Source organism: Artibeus jamaicensis, unplaced genomic scaffold (genome assembly GCF_021234435.1).
Source record: "Artibeus jamaicensis isolate MK-2021 breed Jamaican fruit bat unplaced genomic scaffold, CSHL_Jam_final contig_781, whole genome shotgun sequence".
NCBI classification, from domain to species: domain Eukaryota; kingdom Metazoa; phylum Chordata; class Mammalia; order Chiroptera; family Phyllostomidae; genus Artibeus; species Artibeus jamaicensis.
The window spans coordinates 492,350-510,514 of record NW_026521968.1 but is presented as its reverse complement, the minus strand read 5'-3'; the positions used below and the strand labels follow the sequence as shown (position 1 = coordinate 510,514).

Genomic DNA, 18,165 nt, shown 5'->3' with positions numbered 1-18,165 from the left:
TTCAGATATTGGAGCATTTCAGGTTGTCTCAGAGGTTTGTAAGACTCACTTCACTTTTTTAAATTCTTTTTTCTTCATTCTGTTCTGGCTGGATGTTCATTTCTTCCTTTTGTTCTAAGTTGTTGATTGGAGTCCTGTTTTTTCCCTGTCACTGTTAGTTCCCTGAATATTTTGCTTTATTTCATTTTGGGTATCTTTCATTTGTTTATTTTTATTTTTTGGCCAAGCTCAATCAGTTCTGTGGGCAGTTTGATTAGCAGGGCTTTAAACTCTCCATCAGACAGGTTGGCTATCTCTTCATTGCTTAGCTTTCTTTCTGTGGCTTTGCTCTGTACTTTCATTTTGGCCCTATTTCCTTGTTTGGGGCCCCTGTTAAGTTGTAAGGGGGCAGGGCCTTAGGTATTCACCAGAGCGGGGCAAACCTCTTTGCTGGGCATTGATGCTGCCTGTGGGGCAAGGGCCAGAGAGGGAACAGTACAGCTTGCCTGCTCCTCTCTAGCCCACTTTCCAACAAACTCTTGAGTTTCTCTCACTGCAGCAAGTGCCGTAGTCCACAGTCACCTCTGAGTCTCAGTTTCGCCTTCAGCCAGCCCTGCCCACATGGTCCCCCGCCTCATCACAGGTTCTTACCAGTCTAGTTATTCTGGTTGATTTTTCCTTTAATTCCTTGGTTGTTGGAGTTCCATGCAGTTTGATTTTCTGGCACTTCTGGTTGTTTATTGATTTTAGATTGGTCGTTATCCTCCTTTTGCTTGTGTAAGGAAGTGAAGGGTTTCTACCAATGCCTCCATCTTGGCTGGAACTCTAATTTCCACATGTTTGTTAATTTTTTCTTGCTATTGATTCCTATTTTTATTCTATTGTGGTCAAAGAACATACTTTGTGTTATTTTTATTTTTTTAAATTTATTGAGATTTATTTTATGACCTTGCATATGAGATATCTTGGAGGCTGCAAATGTGTGCACTTGAGAAGATGTATATTTTGTTGTTATGTGGAATGTTCTATAGGTTTCCCTTAGGCCTAGGTGGTTTATAGGGTTTTTCAAGTATTTTATTTCTTTGTTGATTTTCTGTTCAGTTGTCTTATCAATGATTGAAAGTGGGCATTATTACTATTTAATTACCTATTTTTGCTTCATTTTTGCCAGCTTTTGCTTCATATACTATGGTGCTCTAATATTAGGTGCATATTTGTTTATAAGTGTTTTACCTTCCTGGCATATTGACCCATTTATCATTATAAAGTGTTCCTCTTTATCTCTAGTATTGTTTGTATTAATTTTCAATTTTTAATTAAAATTATAAAAGAAAGTTTATGAAATACAAGTGTAGGCAGACATAACTTTATTGAACTTCCTTTTATTGCATTTCACAGATGTTGTGTTTTTTACAAATTGAAGTCAAAAGCCTCTGCCAGCAGAAGGGTTGTGACTTCAGTTATGGAAGTGGTCTGGAGCTGACTCAGAATATCTCTGAAGTTTGCCTGTACAAGCTTGTGAATTCAAGTTCCCACTTTCTTCAGTGACCTGTGTCTCATGTGTACTTCATGACCACTTGTGCCACCCTGACCAGGGGATCCGAGTTGGAGGCAGAGTAAACTGGCCACTCTTGAAAACCTCAGAAGTAAGAAGCCCTTTGATCATAGATGTCCGAAGGCACCAAGCATGAGGAGTCTGAAGAGTGTCTTTATTCTAGGTCCTCATTACTCTAGGTCCTTGCTACTCAAGGTGTGAACAGCAGCACCAATGTCATTCAGGCACTAACCAGAAATATAGAACCCAAATATCCAGCCCAGGAGCCAGAGTCTGGATCTTACAGGTGATACATTAAAATTTAATAAGCAATGGAAAGTTCCAAGGCTGTCAGCCCTGGTTGTGCACTGTATTCTCCAGTAGCATTCTTTATACCCACCAAGGCAGGTGGGTCCCACCACAGACACAAGAAATCCAAATCTTGGGTGGCCCTGGCATAGGAGATTCTAGTGTGCAGTCTGTATGTCCTTGAGATTCCCCAGGACAATTAGTATCTCCTTCTACTACACCTCTGTCCTATCATTTGTGATAAACACTATTTTATAGAATGCTTCCTATGCCAACCATTTTACACTTATCTCCTTTTTACCTCTTAAATATCATAAATGTGGCATTGGCATCTTCATCTTGCAGAAGAGGAAACTGAAGCTTCCTTGAAGTTCAAGTACATGTCCAATCTCATAGAGCCCTCCTCCTCTGTTGGGACTGTGTTAAGAGCTCAGTTGATGCCAACCGATCTTTAATCTGAAAGTCTGACGTCAAATCGCCATCATGCACATTTTGCACCATAGCATATCTCCATTCTCTCTTCTTTAAAAAATTATTTATTTATTTATTTATTTATTTATTTATTTTTAGAGAGAGGAAGGGAGGGAGAAACAGGAGAGAAACATCAATGTGTGGTTGCCTCTCATGCACCCCTCACCTCAACTGAGGATCTGGCCTGCAATCCAGGCACGTGCCCTGACTTGGAATTGAACTGGCAACCCTTTGGTTCACAGGTCAGCAACAATCCACTGAGCCACACCAGCCAGGAAAAACTCCCTTCCTTCTGAAGGTTAGGGATCTGTGCTGCTCATGCTAACATTCCCCATGTATTAGGTGGCTGCATTGATACTTCTGTGGTTCCTCATGCCAGTCAGTGGAAAGCAGAGCACAAGAAGAGGCCCTTTCTGGTCCATTTACAATTTCCATTTCAGCTTCAGTTCTTGGGCCCTTCCAGCTAGTGGACATTGCAGACTTCTCAAAGGCCTGCGCAAAATCTAGGCTTGTGCTCCCTTCACACCAAACTGTAAACCAGATCATCCATTCAATCTGGCTTCCCATGGAAGTGCTCCCCTCTACTTGGACACATACCTCACCCTCACACCCAGGTCCCCTCAAAAACCCAACAGAGATCAGTGAGTTACTCTGATGTTTATTTTGATGCATCTTAGTCCACACAGTTGGTATAAAATCAGGAAAAGTGAAGCACACACACAAATAAAAAGGTCTGGAGTCTTAGCATCAGAAGGGCACCATATATACATCTACAGTTGGTGGCCAATACAAGTCATTGCCAGACAGTCCTTGGAGACAGAGAACAGCCTAGACCCAAGTGAGCCCTGGAAACTCATGGCCCCAGGGGGTCTAGAGACTCATCCTGATGCTCCGACCACAAGAAGAATATGGGAGCGCTAAAGGCTGTGTTTATTATTTATTTATCATAGTGATAATAGCAGCCTAGCTGGGTACAAAAGCAGTTATAAACCATTTATATTACACAGAATTATTCAGGTCTCCATTCTACTTCATGGTATAAAACTGTTAACTGAATTTCCAGTGAGTAGTTTAGAAGATTAGTGATAATAAGGAATGGTAAATACATAGCACCATTTCACAGGCTTTTTTTTTTTGTCACCAATTTCTCATCTAGATCCGTGACCAGGTCACCTACCCTCAAGGGCAAGTGGTCAAAGCCACAAGCTGTGATTTTTTGCCAAGGGCTCCAGTTTTAGGGTTTTGCCTATGCATGAACAAGGCTTCCCATGGGCTGTGGGCAGTGAATGTCCCTGTGAGAACACTAAGTCACCCACAATAAGAGCTTTTAGCCAGTTGGGGTTGCTACCCACACTTCAGTTTTCTAAATGAGGTGGAGTAGGAGGGAGGTATCTTCTTTCAGATGAAGGGGAAGGGGCAAGATGGAGTTATTTTATTTCTGGGGAAAAATGAAAAACAAAACAAAAATACCAAGCTTGATTATATAGTTAGGATGTAAAGTTCCTTAGCTATTTCTTTAAGGTTTCAACACAAAGGCTGATGGTCAACATACAAAGCAAACAATACTATGTACATATATGTAAAAAGTGTTATAAATAGGCTTTATAAACCATAGATATTATATACATCTTCAATCAATACTAACCCCAACCCCCAACTACTTTCTGTTTGGTTTGGTTTGAGTTTGGGTTTTTTGGCTAGCTTTTAGGGGTTTCCGTGGGTTTTTTAAACTCTGTTTTCAGGTTTCCTTCCTCTCTTCCCTGTGTCTGCTCAGAGCCTCAGACAGACTGTCTGGGCCCCTCATTCGCGTTTTCGCAAGATCACATAGATGACACCACTGAGGAGAGCCAGTGGGAAGGCCACCCAGGCCAGGATGTAGGCAAATCCATAGGAGTAATCAGAGTTGAGGTGCCATTCTGAGTGTCTCACGGTGTAGATGGATGCTGCGCTCATCACACACAGACCTGGGGAAAAAGAGGGACAATCTGAGTGAGGGAGAGATCACAGTGGGGACCCCTCCCCAACACCCCCAGGGCAGGATCCACAGGACCCTGGGTGCCTGCTCACATCACCTGCTGCTTCAGACCACACACCCCCAAGCTGCCCAGGAGGGATGTAGGGAGGGCAGACCATGCTGTGTGAGAAGAGCATGGATAGCTTTGCAAGGAGTCTGCTGACAGATCAGAATCAAGAGAAGGAGACATGAAGATACAGGAATACTACACTTCCAATCCATGTGACCCCAAGCATCATCTCTGCCATCTTTTCTGTCCCATTTCTCTTGCTTTAACTGTCACCAATTCCCACTTGACACAAGGTAGTCAGTGAGAATTCGGATTGCAAGAGAAACCTTCCTATCTCTTTACAAGAATGACTGGGTGTGGGAGCTCCCCAATACCTGTGAGCCACTATGCAGACACATGAGGGACTATCTAGAGCCAGTGAAGATGAAATGGCCCTTTACTACCATCAGAGTGGTGTCATGGGCACAGTGCTGGGCTCCAGGCAGAACACAGGGACAGACACCCCCATGAGTCTCCTTAGCAGGATGGCCACATAGAAGACAGAGCAGGAAATGCTGACAGGCACTCCCAGGCAGACAGCAGGACACACAGAGATGAACAAGTGAGCAGGAAGCCAGGACAAAGGCTGGAGTCTGAGTGGGATGCAAAGCTTCAGAGGAAGGAGACCACTAGGGCAAGCTCATAGCATGTAGTCCCTTTCAACAGTTCTTGGTGCCCCCAAGGTTGGATTCAGAGCTCAAAGAGGGGTAGAACAATAGCATATACACAGGTAGGATAGGCCACGCTCCCTTGCCCTCCATGGCAGCTCTTTGATGTGAGAAGAAAAATCTCTGCTTTGGTCCCTGTGAAGCAGACACGTTCAAGCATGACAGTCCATGCCCACCATGACCATCAGAATCCCCTGCAGTGGTAGTGGGGGGGTCTGGTGGTGTCAGCACCCAGCCTGCAGCTGCACAAAGCCTGCTCTGTTCCCTCCTGAAAGTAGCATCTTTGAAAGGCTCTGAGTGACTCTATTATGAAACCAGAAGGCCTTGTGGGATTCCTGTGGTACCCACGCTCCCGATGATCTGGACCACCTACAGCTAACCTCACTGCTATTCAGGCTGCTATTTGCCAGGACACTGCAACTTTGTTTGAATAAAGTGCAGAATTGGAATGTCACATTCACTCCTCTGATAAGATTGTCCTTCTGCAAATCAGAGCAGAAAACTCCTACTCAACCGGCCCCTCCTCAGAAAGCAACACAATAGTCTTAGAACTGCAGTGGGACCAGATCCAGAACCCTGCTACTTACAGAAAGTCAGAGAGACAGTGAAGACATCTGTGTCAGAAGGAAAACTGCAGCTGGCCAGCCTTTGTTTGAGAAATATAGTTTTGATCTGCTATAAACACACTCAATTTGTCTGGTGGTCCATGATCCCCAGTGGTCTCCCCCATAGCACATGGCTCCCCTCTCAGAAGTGCTCATCCTTATCTTTAAGAAACCTTGACATGGTCTCTTGGGCTATATCTGAGCTAAAGGAAAGAGGTAGGTATAAAGGCTAAAAGGCCAGGACAATACCTCTTGTGTATGTGAGGGCTTCCAAATGGGATGTGTCTAACCGGCAATGGCATGAAAAATGCCGTTGTAGCCACAGAGGCCAGCTGTGCCCAGATTTCACCAGTGAAGAAAATATCAGAGAAAAACTTCCCATCTTTGACCAAGATGGGCAGAGGGATCAGAATGCACAGTGCCCTGGAGAAGCCTGACTAGGAGACAGTGCTTGGCCCAAGACAAAAGGTGTGCAAGAGTTAGCCAGGTGAAAAAAAGGTTCCCAGGAAGGGAATCTAGGTAGAAGGAAGAATACAACCAAGGCAAGGAAAACCGAGAACTTGGTGGAAACCACCAGCAGGTCATGGTAAGAGTGTCTGGTGACCCAGGGCAAGCAGCATACAATGAAGCTGAGAGCTCACTCAGGCCAGGAAAGAGTGGGTCTTAATGCATGTTGTAGAAGCTGTGGGGGAAGTACAGCTTCAGCAGAGGAGAAAGCAGGATCAGATGTATGTTTTAGAAAGATCATCCTGGTCTATGGCCATACCACCCTGAGTACACCCAATCTGGTCTAGAAAGATCATCCCAACAGCAGTGTAGGAATCACATTTAGGAGTGGGGACAAGGCAGGGAACAGAAAGGCACATGAGTTGGCTTTGCACAGCTATAATGCTATCAGTGAGTAAAAGAAAAGAAATGGATTCAATGTCTCTGCAGGAGGCTGGACAATGGCAGGACTGGTGGACTACATATGGGAGGTGAGAGGGGAAAAATGGTAAAATTTGGAAGCTGAGGAAATAAACAGTTTCAATTACTGGATAGTCAACAGTATTGAGAGGAGTGGAAGAATTCAGCAAATGACTTAAATGTAGACCTTGGTAACCAAGCAGTGCCTCCAAGAGCCTGCAGCAGAATCCAGAGTGAAGTTGACAGTGAGTGACCACCAGGAAAGACCACTGGGCAAGCCCATGGGAGGTGCCTAGGTGCCACTGGTGTGATGAGTGAGAGAATATCTTTGTCTCCCCCACCTCATTTTTGGAGTGGTAAGAGGGGGCGGGAAGAGGCTTTAAGGTCTGTTATCCTGAAAGTACTGGGCTCTACATCTATGAGACACACAGCCTTCTTCTCTGTCATGCTGGCCAGTTTCCATTTTCAGCATCCAAATGACCCTTCAGCCTAGAAAAGTCACCCACAACATTCAAGATTCTGACCTGACCTGGGTGTGGCCAGGGCAATATCTGGAATGACTCTCATGAGAGGGTTTCCAAATGTGGCATCCAACTGAGGGTGCCCCTAAAGTATTCCATACAGGGAAGGCACTATGCTTTTATTTAGCCCCCCAACTTACTTTATTCTAAAGTTCCATTATCTATAGCTAAATAAATCTGTTTGACAAAAGAAATGGAAACAGTAAAACGCACTTAGGCATCTCTTTCTCCCATGTTTCCTGTCCTTAATTACAATGAACAATAACTACACATGGGCCCTAAGTTTGATGCTGCTGAGAGAACATGATTCCACAACCATTTGACAAGTGGGTGGCCTAGGGCCTTCTCTTACGTGGCACACACAGAGCTCGCTGCCAGGTGTCAGTAGGGAAATAAATCAAACATGCATAGTTTTCTCTTACATCTGCATCTATTAGAATTTCTCAATGTTTTCCCATCTAGTACAACCCAACCCAACCTATCCCAACCCAACAGAGTGAGGGCAAGGTAACTGCTGTCTGGGGATAGGTGTCTACAGGCTCTGACCATAGAAACCCAATAGGATTGGGATAGCTCTTCCCTGGGAAGGGAACTGAGGAGAATCGATGGCTCAAGAATAGGATGAGCAGCCTGTGGAGAAATGTCCTAGAACTGATGGTGGGATTGGGGGCAGTTTAAGGGCTACACCAGTGGTTCCCGACCTGGAATGGATCAGAGCCAGCCAGGGAGTGGCCCCACCGAAGAGCTCAGAAGCAGGACTCTCCAGGGGTGAAGGCGGAGCATTTGGCCTTTTTAAAAAGCACCCTATCTTTTGAAAAGTAATTGTGATGCACAGCTAAGATCAAAAAGCACTTAACTAGATGAAGCCATCTCTTAATATGTCTTCAGGAAGCAGCCAACCTACGAAGTATGGAATTAAGGAAAGATAATTCTTAAATGTGAGACTTGAGGCTTATGATGAAATGGAGAAGAGATGACTCAGCAAAGTAGGTGGGCCTATAACCACATGCAGAGCTGTAATTTGGAGCAAGGCAGAGACAGATCCTACATCTCTAGTTAGTCCCAAGAGCTCCATCCCTCCCTCAACCTTTCACCTGCCTTTCCTCCACCCCTAGGTGTAAGATCTGCAAAGGTCACAGCTAGGTCCCCCAAAGAAAAACTATCCCTGCCACTGTCACTGGGAAGACTCAGAGGAGATTCTGATGGCTTCTACTTCAAGTGCTTTAGGCTCTGAGGATGCTCCAACCCTTCATGGACCCTCTCTGCATGGACCCTTTTGGCAGGAACACTTACATTTTACATCCCATGATTGTGGAGCTGCTTTCTTCTTCTTTCTGCCCGCTCTCCCTCCCCCCTCCATTCCTTTCATCTTTTTGTTTTTTGTTTGTTGCTTTCCTGATTTGTTCCTCAATGTGAAGCTGTAACATCTCAGGCTGTCACCAGTTCTCAACTCCAGCAACCTTTCCCTAACTTTATCTCTAGTTACTGGCTTCTTAATGGGTTGTGACCTGGGAAACACATATGACAAATTTGATTTAGAACTGTCAGCTGTTAAGAGTCAGGAAACCTGTAAGTCAAATTCCTAACCCTTCTAGTTCTCAATTTTAATGGAAAAGACTCTATAGCAAGTTCAAATGCAACACTGCAGAGACCTGAGGTTTCTAGAATTAACATACTGACTGGAATTAACAATTAAGAGCAGAACATTCTTAGGACTAACAAATTACAACTGCTATTTTGGCTCAACAGTTCTTATCCAAGATAAAGTCCTGTTCAAATATGAACAGTTAAACTGACACACTGATAATGGAAAAGTAGGTCTTGTGAGAGATAAGCAGCTAGATTTGAAGGGCATAAAGGAAGAACAACTTATGTGCTTTTAAATTCAGAGGTTTTTATAGCAGAGTTCTAAAAGGCTTGTATTGAGTTCAGAGAGGAATCAAAACAGTGAAATGAACATGGAGAGGAAATGTCAACACCTAAGAGTTTGTTGTTGAACAAAATACTTTAACACATGATACAGTGACAACATGGCATTTGTGACTCAATGGTTCTTATCTCTGGACTTTGGGTTTTGACTTAAAATGATGTTGTTAAAGAGGCATTGTTATAGGATTTAATGCTGAAATATCTAGTGGGGAAAATGAGGAGGAAAGTGCTGTCTGCTCCAGGAGCCCTTTCAATAGTAACTTAGCTCTTTTCAGTCCACTACTTTCAGTTCAGTTTTAATGGTGCAGGCTCTTATTCCTCACAGTTGTGTGGGAACTTAGGGATGATATAATGAGGCAGACTGGCATTGAGCTTGCACTGTAAGTCAGATTCAATGAAAAATAATACAAAAATCAGAGTTTCTACCTTGGGTCTTCCATTCCTTAAAGATTTGGGTGTGTTTTGTATCTTTAAGTATAAAGAGGTACCTAGCTGGGCTGAGTGCCTGTGCGGTGAGAGGGCATGGAAGCATTCAGTTTTTCGCTGTGTGACCTTACGCATTCAATTCATTCTTTCCCAATGCCAGTTTATTTATCAGTAAGGTAACAAGCTCATAAAAATCAAATATAAATATTTCATGAAACTCTGCTTCCTAAGTCTATATTACTTTATCTTGGGGATACATCTATTGATACCATAGATATGATCATCTGCATTTATATCAAACTTCAATGATGAGCCAAAGAAACCCCAGAATACATTTTAGTTTTTATATTACTCTGCTTGAAAATGGAGTGAATAATGATAACTCTGCTTCTAACAAACCTAGCAATGATCTCTTACTGCATAATTAGCAATTTAACAAAGCTCATGACAACCCACAAGCTGGGTTTGGTATAATAAAACTATGCAAGGAGTGAAGCACTATTTTGTTTTGAAATTCTAAAACTGTGCATATTGAAATGTTATATTTAAGCATTTAATGAAAAAAATGGGTCTCCAGGTTACTTCTTTTTCCCAAGAAAGGTAACACTCTGGCTTCTACAGAAGGTTATCAACATCCAACCTCAGGCTGCATCTTTATGATATAGCCCTGTGTAAGCCATTATATCCACCATCCCTCCATCTACCCATCCATCTACCCATCCACCCATCCATCCATCCAGGACACATCACATGAGCTATTTTCAACCCTCCAAATGACTGTTACTAAGCATAAGATGGTGACTCAGCACCATGGACATTCTGACAACCAACTAAAACAAGAGGTGCTATGCCATTTGCCTACTCAGACAGCCAGAATCTAGAACATCTCATGGTACCCAAATGTACTCTAGTCCACATGGAGTTAGTGACTTATTAACTTGGACTATAGAATCCACCACTACTTTTTTCTCTTACTTCTCACCAATGTCCCGCTGACCCAGAAAATTAGCAGTCAGTGGAAAAACGGATGAGTTGATGGAGTAAGACATTGGCCAGAATCTAAAGACAAAGTTGGGAGATGTTGTCCTCTATGGTAGAAGCTTCTAAGACTTTTCACATCATATATATGGACAACCTGTCCAATGGGGGAACCTGAAGACAGAATAGGGAGGAGATAAATATCTCTTGTGTGCTGTCAGGCTCCCAGATTTGGAAATGATGGCAGGTTACACAATGATAACAAAATGAAGACATCTGCCAATGCCAACAGTAAATCAAAGCCTATTGGGACTAAGGAGCTGGAGCAAAAGGAAATAAGATGTTGTCAGTGTGGCTTCAGCACTGCTTAGAGTGACAGACACATACTTAGAACAACCTTGGCAGCTCTTAGTGGCACATCAGGTCATTTTTTATGCTGACATGGTGACATAATGTGTAGGAATCCATCCTCAATTTTAGCTTCTGCTGAACTGATATCCTCAGCATTTACCTTTGATTAAGTGTCCAGATTGTAGCTTCCTTCCAGGTGGTAGGTCTGGCTTAGTTAGGGACCTTTCTCCCAGATCCCCCAACCCCTATTTCCTGTGCACATCATTCCATGAAGAAATGGCTTGTTCCCAAATTTTAAGGCATATGCACACACACACACACACACACACACACACACACACATACACACACAGTACTTTATGAAATCCACCCAATGGGCAGACCCAGTAAAAGCAATCATTCTGGGGCCACATCCTTCTACTAATTGATCATTCCGCAGTCTTGGATGGGCCCAGCTTCCATGTGGACTCTATCATTTCCACTTACCAGCTAGGATTTGGAAGATTCCAGTGAGGTAAAAGCGGCCCCCCTTGGTAAGGGTGAAGAGCTGGCAGAAGAACAGGAACAGGGACATGACACTGAAGATGATGGACAGGATCATGGTGGCCTGGACAGACTGTAGCCATTCTGGAGGGAAGAGACACTGGGTTAGGGCAAGCCTGACACAGCCAGGGTACTGCTGTTGTGAGGAGCACAGCCTGGTGCACCATGACCCTGGAGACCCACAGCCCTGCCAGGAAGCACCAGCCCTCTTTTATGAGCAAAATCAGACAATTCACTTTTGTACTCTTAAAAGTCAACTGTGGGCATTTTAAGAAAGGACTATAAAAAATATCTACAGTAAACATCACTAGCAGTTAAAATATATTGAATTGCCTTCCAGTCTTTTTGCCAAATATGTTACTTACACATATATGCATCTATTAAAAAGGGTCTGAGCCCATATACTGCCTTCTCTTTTCTTGTCCTCAGAGGTTTTTGAAGGGCTTATTGGATCCCATTTGTGACAGAAATAGTTTAAGACCACTGTTCAAAATGTTAGCATCCCCCAAAGAGATATAGATATCTTGGGGATGGATCAAAATAAGAAAATGGTAGAAAATTGGAAGAAAATGGTGGTAGAGAGGAGCTATGAAAATCCATTTGCTCAGCCAAGCTCTATCTTTTATTGGTCAACCTTGATTTTTATCATCAAACTCAGCACAGAGCAATTTGCGCTTGGTCAAATCATGTGCCTGGTGATTATGAATTCCACTTCCACTTCTTCACTGAAGCCCCCAGCCTTAGATCACATTTCCAGGCCTCCATCTGAAATTCAGGCAAGGAAGTGAATGCTGTCATTCACCATCTACTGTAAAACTATGTCATTTGCACAAGGACAGAGAACAGGACACAGGCTGGGTTCAGCACTTCAGAGGGAAACCTACAGTGCCTACTTAGGAGAGCTGCATGTGGCCTTGCCCACCTATTACCTGTGTCCTTTCCTCCAAATGCCAAAAGAGTGCTAGTGCAGGCACTGCTCTAAACAAGGAAAAGCAACTAGAGGAGCCACACTGCCCAGTAACTGGCTAATGTGTACAGGCTTATAGAAAAACCCATCAATGCTTAACATAGCATTCAAAGCTATGACATAGATGGTTTATAATCATAACGGAATACAATAAACCTGGTTTGAGTTACCAGCAGTAGCCCATGGCAGCATTTTCAAGGTGCTGATTACATTAACTGTTACTAGAGCATCACGTAAGATTTTCCAGACACAGGCTAGAAGCATTTTATAGTTGGAAGAAATATGAGAGATCAACTAATTCAGCAACTTTGTAGTGAAAGAGATTTCCAGGGATATCTGGAGGAGCCCAATTGGCACAGCCAAACAAGGAGGCCCTTGACTGTAGTCTAGTACTCTTTTCACTGTGAGAGAACATATACTTTTTAAAATTTGTTCAATTTCTTTGTCAATTAAGAAACTGATGTCTAATGAGTTGTGAGCCATCCTGACTTCATTTTTATATATCCCTAATTAAATGTGTTTGTCTGTATCCAGCATAGCAGTTCTCCTTGAATAACAGTGTGCAATAAAGTTAATGTTGCCATAATATTATTTTTCAAAAGTAAAACAATTATCCAGTGCTCCAGTAAGTGAAGCTAGAAACATAGATCTGAGACACAAATCCACAACTGGAACAAACAGTGACCCCTGCTTGGCTGGGGAATGTCCTCCATTTGCACCAGCAGCAGAAGTATGACTAGTGCAGATGACACTGGGACTTCCTCAGTCTTTACCTCCACTGCTATATTTAGAGAAAACTCAAAATCTCACATGTTAAATCTACACAAACAGAGAAAGTCCTTTAGACTAAATAATGCAACTAAATCCTTCTTGAAACTTCATTTACCAATCACTGAAACTTTAGTCTCAACCCCACTACAACTAAGATATTTTGCCAGCAATTGCTTCTCAAATCAGATCAGAATTAGAGGATCAAGGAAGTATTTATTTGATGAGCACTGGTTGAGCACCTGCTGTTGTGAGCCAGGCCCTTTGGTTGGTTCTGGGGATCCCAAGTTGAAAAAGAAGGTTTTTAATCATAATTGCAATAAGTGAAACACATAAATGAAAACAGTAAGTCCAATTATATCATCAGTTCTGACATATGGGAATGGACTGAAGTCACTGGTCATATGATGTAGAATTTTATCTTGAATTACATAATTCTTAACTACAGTCTCATATAAGGGATATACCTATGTCAAACAAGTCAAAAAGCAAAGATTTAAAAAAGAGACACCAGGCAAATATTAACAGAAAGGAAGCAGGTATGGTATAATAGCATTAAACAAAACAGAATTTAAATTGAAAAGGATAAAAGTGGCCCAAGAGGGATGTTTCATAATGAGGAAAAATCGAGTTTACCAAAAAGAAATAATAGTCAGAAACCTTTATGCATATAACATGGCCTGGAAAAAGTATAAAACAAAAAAATAAATAAAGCATGAGAAAAAATTGATAAAGTTATAACAACAGTGGAAGACTTTAGCATACCTCTCAGAATAGATAAATCATGTAGATCAAATATACAGTAGGATATAGGTTATTTACATAACTGGATTAACCAATTCAATTTGATAGACATATAGAAAATTTGTGTCCATGTAACAAGGACTGTAAATTATTCTCAAACATGCATGGGAAAGTCTTACAAACTATATTTTAGGCAATAAGAAAATCTCAATAAATCTCAAAGATAACAGACATAATATAAACACAACTATAAGAAAATGAGAAGTAGAAATTAAACATGAGCTAGCCAAAATAAATTTGGACATTTAAAAATAGTATTCCAGATAATCCCTTGGATAAAGACATCAAGATGAGAAGTAAAAATTTCTTCAGAAAGAAACAATCCCACTAATTAAACTGTGGACCGTGGCTGGTGAAGAGGAATCAGGAGAGCCACACAGGGCAGTCACTAGACAGTACTGAAAAAGGATGAATGAAACTTCGAACTCAAGAAGTTAGAAAAGAAATAATTAAATCCAAAATCAATAGACAATATTAATAGAAGCAGAGATTAATAAATAGAAAAATATGACAAAATATTATTGATTAAAGAATCTGGATTTGGGGGTATCAATAAAGTAGATAAATTTTATTAAAGTACATAAGAAAAGTGCTAAGAAATGAATACACATTTCCAGAAGAAATACTATAAGTTGTAAAGATGCCCCTTTTCTACAAAATAATCTATAAAATTCAATGTTATCTTAATGAATACCTCAACTAAACCTTGACAAATGTGTCAAAAATTCATCTAAAAACAATGAGCACTAATAGCCTAGAAAAAATTTGAACCAACCACAACGGCAGAGACCAAAAACAGACAAATAAACAAACATAACCAATGAGTCAGGATGTCACCTGCCAGATGTCAGGCATATAGATACACAAAGTGTATATTGTATTTATTTGATAAAGTCTCAGCAATTCCAACAATGTGGTATTAGTCATGAAATAAAAAATAATGAGACAGAATGAATACTTTGGAAGTATACATGTGAGTTTAGTAAACAATAAACACAGCATAGAAATTATTGGGAAAAGAACAAAACAAACAAATAACTAGTGTTGGTGATCTATTTCTCAAAAAATAAAATTAGGTCTGTAGCTCACATCATTGACAAAATTCAACTCCAAATGCATCAAAGAGCTAAGTGTAGAATTACAAAGTCATGTAGACATGTGATTCACAAAAGAGAAATATGAATAGCCAACAGACATATTTAAAGGTACTCAGCCTCACTAGTAACCAAGAAAATGCAAGTAAAATCCACAAGGAATGTGGTATCAATGTTTATCCACCAAAAATTGACAAAAGAATTGATATCAACAGAGTAGCGTGTGTGACAGATACCTCTATATACTGTTCACACAAATTATAATATAATGATCTTTTTGAAATCAGCAAGTTGACAAAATATATTTAAAATTTTAAACTCCCATGACTCCACAATTTAATCACTGTATTTTGGATAAATACTTACACATAGACTCAAAGAGAAATGAATAAGAATATTCATTGTAATATCATTCCTATGAGTGAAAATAAATTAGGGTATATTTTTACAGTGGTTAAAAAATCATGAGTTAGAAAATGAACAACCTTTGAAAGATTTCCAAGACAATGAAAAGAGGAAGGCATACACACACAACATAATGTCATTATGTAAATACACAACAAATAACTCTATGTGTATATACACATACACATGCATGAATGTGTGTATGTGCATTCAACAAAGAGCCAAAGGCATGCTACATTAACATCAAGGGCTACCACCAGGAACTGGAGCTGGAATGAAGGAGAGTTTGGTTCAGAAGGCCTTTCCTTAGATCTACAGTATTTGATTAATTTGTAATAAGGGAAATATTTTCATTTCTTAGTCAAACAATTACAGCCAATTTAAAAGACTACAAAGTAAAGAAGATATGGCAGTGAACAATAAGTTAGGATTCCAAAACTCAATGAACTACTGGAATTTGGGCAGGACTGGGTTTCACATGCAAAGAGTAGAGGGTTCTTCTTTCCCTTAACTGCTGTCCATTCAAAAGCTACACAGGGCAGAGAGGGAAAAGCAGGGAGAGCCAGGAGGAAGCTGCTGCCAGTCCAGCCCCAAGTGGCTGGCTTAATATCCCACAGCCCAGTTGGTATTGTTCCAAAGGGAAGCCCACAAGGCCCCAGAACATATCGAGGTTCAGAGGACACTGTTCCAGAGCCAGAATCTCGCATCCAAGTTGGAATAGACCCAGGCAAACAGCAATGAAGGAGAGACACCCCACACTCCAGGTGTGGCAGGTGATCCCACGCGAGAGTATGTGAACCTGCCTTGGCTTTGGCTACCTAGTTCTGCTGATCCCACTTTTAACTTGCTACTTAATGCATTTCTAGCCTTGACCCCCTCTTCTCTAGCAGGAGATACTATGTCACAGGGTTGTTGTCTTAGTCAAATAGGGGAGTTGTTGTGAGAGCTCTGTTGAAGGACGATATGGGTCTGACTGGTGTTCAGGGCCAGGGTAAACGGCATTTACAGACTGTTCCAAGGTATGGCTTTTGGGGCCTCTCCCTGTAGGCCACTCCAAGTGATGGAAGAATAGGGATGCCATGTTTACATAAACCATATTATTAGGACACCAACCAGAATCCCAAAAGTATTTTGGTACTTTTACATCAATTCATATTTAATCTTCACCATAGCAGTGGGCAAATTATTTGTGAAGAGTCAGACTGTAAATATTTTAGGCTTGGCAGATAACATGGTCTCAGGCAGCATTCAACTTTGCTATTTTAGCACAAAATTGCCTTATATGTAAATGAATGGGTATGGTCCATCCATTTAATAAAATCTTATTTATAAAATCAGGCTGCAGGCTACAATTTGCCAACCTCTGCTATACCCCAACAAATCAGACAAGCAGAAAAGAATTATTAGAGTCAGATGCCATGGAGACACTGTCAATCCCAAACCTGTTTGATAAGAGCAAACTTAATGTGAAGCCAACAGCCCAAGCCCCAGGGATAAGTTTGCAGTTACCAGCAGGGCCCATGGCCAGTGCCTACTCCTCCAGGCTCCACTCAGGGCAGTGTTTTCATCCCCAACCTTGGTGCTGAGCACAGGAATGAAAAGCCCTACAACTCTTTACAGACCCATTGTTCCAATGAGAATGTCAGGAGAAAGAGATGCTGCCAGCTTCTGCACAGGCCGTGGCTGCAGGCAGACCCAGCTCCCCAGAGGATAAGGGGAAGGTTGAGTGACACAATGATCCAAGCTCACTTCAAGGTCAGATTCCCGTTGCTGGCAGCTAGGCAATGAAAGAAATATATCTGCCCCCTCAGCTGTATTCTTAGCCTGGGGCTTATACTCTAGTAAATTAAGGACCCAGAAAAGATGAGGCACCTTTAAATGTACCAGTTCAGTTCTTCCAGATCCTTCTGTGTCTTTCCTCACTGGCATGGAGCCACCCCCCGCCCTTGCTCTTGAAGCGCCTCCCGTCCCATTCTGGTCAATTCCTGAAAGCTTTACGACTCAATTAAGGGAATGGGTTTTCTTGAAAGTAAAAGAGAGGAGGTTACAGAACAGTCAGAAAATAAGTTTGAAGGGGCCATGGGGGAAACAAGCCCTGAGGAGAGAGGCCACAAGAGGGGATGAGCCCAGCTGCAAGAGGCAGAACTGCATGTATGCAAATGCTGGGCTGTCCTCAGAAGCACATGACTCACCAGGCTTGGCCAGTAACCTCACCCTCTCTACCCACTGCCCTCCCACAGATCCCCATATTCCTTACTTCTCAGTGGGAATGTCATTCCAGACATAGTTGGCTGGCCGAGAGGCCTCCACCCTAAACAATGTGGCCTCTACACTTGGCTTCGCCCACCAGCTGGAACATGTGCAGGGCCCAGCATGCTTTTCCCTCAGGACTTGCAGCTTCCTCCCCATCCAGACCAGCTGCTGGCTTTGAAATAGGATTCAAGTCTCAAGCCAGCTTTGCTGGGGCCCTTGCAGAATGCAAGCTCCCATGGAAAGCTACAATATCGGTGTGCCTTCAGCCCACAGGCATGGACCTGGAGCTCACAATGATAGGGAAGCCACACAAGAGGCTCTGTTACCACATCACCATGGGGGCCATTTGAACTAGCACAAAACTTGTGGCTGGCAGCTTGCAAACACAAACTGCTCAGTAGGTGGAAGGCATCTTCATGTCCAGATGTTTCGGCTAAACCTGATATAATCATCCAATTAACTGTACTCAGTTAAGAGTCTTCCTGTTAGGCACAGGAATCAGTTTTTCAGAGTCTAATTTGTATTTGTGGTTTGACACCAACAGTCTTGTTCTGATAACTAATCCTTGAACTCGAAACTGAAATATAATGC

General features: G+C 42.0%; 1 protein-coding gene across 3 annotated transcripts in view; it reads right to left on the bottom strand.

The window, feature by feature from the left end:
- Positions 1–2,931: 2,931 nt before the first annotated feature.
- PMP22 (peripheral myelin protein 22) overlaps positions 2,932–18,165 on the bottom strand; it is a 30,184-nt gene continuing 14,950 nt past the window's right edge. For all 3 annotated transcript variants that reach the window (XM_037154700.2, XM_037154698.2, XM_037154699.2), the window contains exons 4-5: positions 11,227–11,367; positions 2,932–4,257 (exon numbers count right to left, since the gene is read on the bottom strand). In XM_037154700.2, the coding sequence (XP_037010595.1) occupies positions 4,094–4,257; positions 11,227–11,367 (305 nt within the window). In that variant the 3' untranslated portion in view covers positions 2,932–4,093. The remainder of the gene's footprint in view (positions 4,258–11,226; positions 11,368–18,165) is intronic.